A 4,881-nucleotide genomic window follows, 5' to 3' on the forward strand; every position below is an offset into this window, starting at 1 on the left:
ATTTCATATATCTAATACACTAAAACATTATAAATATCTCACCAAAGCAAGTCATTTCCACACTACCTAAAAATAATAATGCCAAATCAAAGAAAAAACAGTTGGTTAGGCATTGTTGTAAATATCTCACCAAAGCTGGTCATTTCCACAAACACATTTGTCAACATATACTCTAAAAGATACAATTACAATTACAACTCCAAAAAAGGCCATAACTTCTCTTCTCCATACCCACCTAGAGAGAGAAACACAAATAATCCATATTTTTTAGAGAGAGAAACAAAACACACAACACACAACAAGATGATGCATAATCATCTGGCTATGTTGGAAGACTCTGATGGACAACCACAATCACCCAATAATCGCTCTGCAAAAAAACCCAGAAAATTTACCCAGAAAATCAAACAACAAGATGATGAAGATGAAGATGAAGAAGATGAAGATGAAGATTATTTGTATAATAACTATTATTATTTTACACCACCAACACCATCTTCAATTGTTGTGTGTGATGCGCTTGAATTTGAATTTCCCATCATCTATGTCAATACCACTTTCGAGATCTTTACTGGCTATCGTGCTAATGAAGTTCTTGGCCACAATTGGTGAGTTTTTTTTGGATGCTTTTATATTTATATATATACTCTTGATTTAGTAATTTTGATAGTGGATTTTAGATTTCTTAGATTTATTTTATGGGATAGTTATGAATTTTATTTTTATATTAATGTATTAGCTGGTGGTTATTTGATTGCATGATTTATTTAGTTGGTGTTAATTTGATTATTTGTTGTAATATGCGCTGTGTATTATGCTGAAATTTAGTGTTTTATGTTTCAAATGGAAGTATTTTTTTTTTGAGGGATCAAATGGAAGTATTTTAAATATGGAAAATGCAGGGGAAGATATCTGTGTTTTTTTTTTGAATTTATTATTATTTAAGTTTGGATTGATAAATTTAGTTATAGGCAGCTAGTAAAAAAAAGTTAGAACTTCATCTTATTTTTTTTGAATTAAAATTATTTTTATTAAAATAAAATTATATTTGCTGAAATTAAATTATTTTTATTAAACTGAAATTATTTTCGCTGTAGTGAAATTATTTGATTGATTTTCTCTTATAATTTTTCTTTGATAATTGAATTTTACTTAACTAAACTTATTTTTACGGAAGTGAAATTAATTTTACGGAAGTGAACTTATTTTTACTGAATTGATATTATTTTTAATTAATATTAATTTTTTAAGGTGAAGTTAACAGGCCTACAGTAATTTTTTTTATTGTAGTACAAATATTAACTAGTAACTTTATACGAAGTAAAAAAAAAAAACCGCTGAATCTGTAAAAATTTCGTACTTGCAATTAGTCTATTTTCATTTTAATGAGTAAAAATAATTTCAATTTTGTGAAAATCATTATAAGACCTTGTAAAATATAATTTTAGTTTAGTAAAAATAATGTAAGTTCAACAAAATTAATATTTCAGAGAACAAGTTCTGACATTAGTGATTTGGCAAAGGTTAAGGTCTTTGTTATAGGATTGAGTTCCTTTTACGGAGTACATCATAGCTATTGTGGCTCTCTTTATGAAAAGAAACACATTTGATGATATTCTAGGCAGTGATTAAATGAGTACTCTCTATTATCTCAAGCTAGTTAGCTAGAAGTCTTAAAGTGAATTACTCCGCATATTGCTAGACAGTGAAATTATTTTTTTGTAGTAATTATAGTTATTATATTAGGATTAACAAATGCTCTGCTTTAGACTTGTTTGATCATGTGAACTTAAATTGAGGACACAGTTACATGATGATTTGCTTTCCTTTATATGAATTTCACCATAAATTTGAAAAGGGGGGTGTTTTATGAGATTATTCTGAACGATTGTCGTTTCATACAAAACAAATCTGCCCAGTTTGGTGAAATCTTTTACGCTAGCAATGCTCAGAGTCCTTACCTTAGTACTGGTGGCTTCCTGCTTATTTAAGTCAAGTTAAAACAATAGGTTTTGTTGCAGGAGATTCAACATTGTCTTTCAATCTGAAAATGTCATGAGCTATGTTATTACAACATCATTAGCTTAATTATGTAAAGAACATTTTGTTGCTGCAAGGCTTGCAACTGCTTGGTAAAGTTGGATGTCAGTATGTCATTCTCGTTCTTGCTCTTTTAATCTTTTATCCTATCACGTACTTTATCTGTTATGTTTTCTGTATGTACTGTATTGCTTGTCCACAGCTTCATTCAGATTATTATCATTCTTGTGCTATTTTTTCCCCTTGGTATGATGTTCTTGCCCAAAGTTGCTAGAGATTGCACTGATTCCTTGCAACTATTTCCAGTCGTTTCTTACAGTACAGGGACCCTCATGCTCAAAGAAGGCATCCTCTGGTGGATCCTGTTGTCGTTTCTGAGATGAGAAGATGTCTTGAAGACGGTGTAGAGTTCCAAGGGGAGCTTCTCAATTTCAGAAAGGATGGCACTCCCCTGGTTAACAGGCTGAGGCTTCAACCAATATATGATGACGATGGAATTGTCACGCATGTCATAGGCATTCAGATTTTCTCAGAAGCAAAGATAAACCTTAACCATGTATCTTATCCAGTTTTCAAACAGACGTATGACCAGAAATTCAAGTGTGTAAATGAGCATTCCACAAAGGTTGAAGAAACCTGCGGTATTCTCCAACTTTCCGATGAGGTCTTGGCTTATAACATATTATCACGCTTGACTCCAAGAGATGTAGCTTCAATTGGATCTGTTTGTAAAAGGATATACCAGCTGACAAAAAACGAGCATGTCAGAAAGATGGTTTGTCAAAATCTATGGGGTAGAGAAGTGACATATAATTTGGAGCGAATGACGAAAAACTTGGGGTGGGTTCGATTGGCAAGGGAACTCACCACTCTCGAGGCAGTTTCTTGGAGGAAGTTTACTGTAGGGGGATCAGTTGAGCCTTCGCGCTGTAATTTTAGTGCATGTGCCGCTGGAAATCGTCTTGTACTCTTTGGTGGTGAGGGTGTTGGAATGCAGCCTATGGATGACACTTTTGTACTCAACCTTGACTCTGAGCATCCAGAGTGGCGCCGTGTGAGTGTCAAGTCCTCACCTCCTGGACGATGGGGTCACACACTCTCGTGCCTTAATGAGTCCTGGCTTGTTGTATTTGGAGGGTGTGGGAGGCAAGGATTGCTCAATGATGTCTTCATCCTTGACCTAGATGCCAAGCAGCCAACTTGGACTGAAATCTCTGGTGGGACTCCCCCAGTCCGTCGGTCCTGGCATAGTTCTTGTACTGTAGATGGCTCCAAGTTGGTTGTATCCGGGGGATGCACGGATTCTGGGGTGCTCCTTAGTGACACATACTTGCTCGACCTTACAACAGATAGGCCAGTTTGGACGGAGATTCCTACTTCCTGGGCCCCACCTTCGAGGCTTGGTCACTCACTTTCCGTTTATGGGAAGAAAAATTTATTCATGTTTGGGGGACTGGTGAAAAGTGGGCAGTTGAGGCTACGGTCTGGTGAGGCCTATACCATTGACATAGAGACCGAAAACCCTCGATGGAGGGAATTAGAGTGTGGTGCACTGGCTGGTACGGGAAGCCAAGGTGCGGTGGTTCCTCCTCCAAGACTTGATCATGTAGCTGTGAGCATGCCATGTGGCAGGATCATTATATTTGGTGGTTCCATTGCTAACCTGCATTCTCCTTCTCAGCTTTTTCTGTTGGATCCATCAGAGGAAAAGCCGTCATGGAGGACTCTTAATGTTCCTGGGCAGCCGCCTAAGTTTGCATGGGGTCACAGTACATGTGTCGTTGGTGGGACCCGAGTTTTGGTGTTAGGTGGGCATACAGGTGAAGAATGGATACTGAATGAGTTGCATGAACTGTGTTTGGCCAGCAAGCATGACTCTGACCTCTGAACCTTTTCATCATGCTGCATCCCTCTTCAGTAATGCTGGGAAGCAGCTATCCCTTGTATTTATGCTCTGAAGTTTCTATTGTGTGTTACATTCCAATTGCAGTTGCTGTTGTAGTAATGCACGAAAATTTTGTTGTATCATTGTATATTAGCACCACAATCTTTATCCTTGTAGTTTCCTGATTTTTATACGATTGGCATCCTTGTGTTGGACCTTTTCAGTATTCTGTGTGACTTAATACCGATTATGAGGCTGGGTTGTCAAGATGCTTTCACACAAAGGAGCTCAAGATGATTGTTATATTGTGTATTGGTGGCAGTAGTGACTCAGTTGATTTGGGTGCTGTGGCCAGATCAGGGACCGGTACTTGTGTTGAAGTAGCTTTGGTACAGCTTGCTCAGTGCAATTTTGTGCCTGAGGAAAGTCGACGTATGAATTTGGTGTCATTCTATGCTTGAAGAAATCCACCGATAATGCCTTCCATGCTTGAGGAAAGCCGACAAAGGAATTTGGCGGTTTTCTATACTTGAAGAAAAATCCACCGATAACGCTTTCCATGCTTGAGGAAAGCCGACTTGGCGGTTTTCTATACTTGAAGAAAAATCCACCGATAACGCTTTCCAAGCTTGAGGAAAACCGACTTGGCGGTTTTCTATACTTAAAGAAAAATCCACCGATAACGCTTTCCATGCTTGAGGAAAGCCGACTTGGCGGTTTTCTATACTTTGAAGAAAAATCCACCGATAACGCTTTCCAAGCTTGAGGAAAGCCGACGACTACTGTAATCGCTGAAATTTGCAAGTGTATGATGGTCCGATTATCCCTGAACGTGGGCCGCAGATGATTCACACCTTCAAGTCGATTATCCTACCATATTAGGTGCTTAAAATATCAACAAAATGACTTCAATGCTTTTAGGGGCAAAATAGTAATTCTGGTACCCCCCAACCGTT

At 37.5% G+C, this 4,881-nt stretch overlaps 1 protein-coding gene across 1 annotated transcript; it reads left to right on the top strand.

Moving 5' to 3' along the window:
- The first annotated feature begins 219 nt into the window (after positions 1-219).
- On the top strand, positions 220-4,334 carry LOC145565476 (adagio protein 3-like). Its single transcript, XM_081625488.1, has 2 exons — positions 220-608; positions 2,347-4,334. The coding sequence occupies exons 1-2, from the start codon at positions 304-306 to the stop codon at positions 3,926-3,928; spliced, it is 1,887 nt and encodes a 628-aa protein (XP_081481614.1). The 5' UTR covers positions 220-303; the 3' UTR covers positions 3,929-4,334.
- Positions 4,335-4,881: the final 547 nt, after the last annotated feature.

This window comes from Chenopodium album, chromosome 1 (assembly GCF_948465745.1).
Source record: "Chenopodium album chromosome 1, dcCheAlbu1.1, whole genome shotgun sequence".
Lineage (NCBI taxonomy): Eukaryota > Viridiplantae > Streptophyta > Magnoliopsida > Caryophyllales > Amaranthaceae > Chenopodium > Chenopodium album.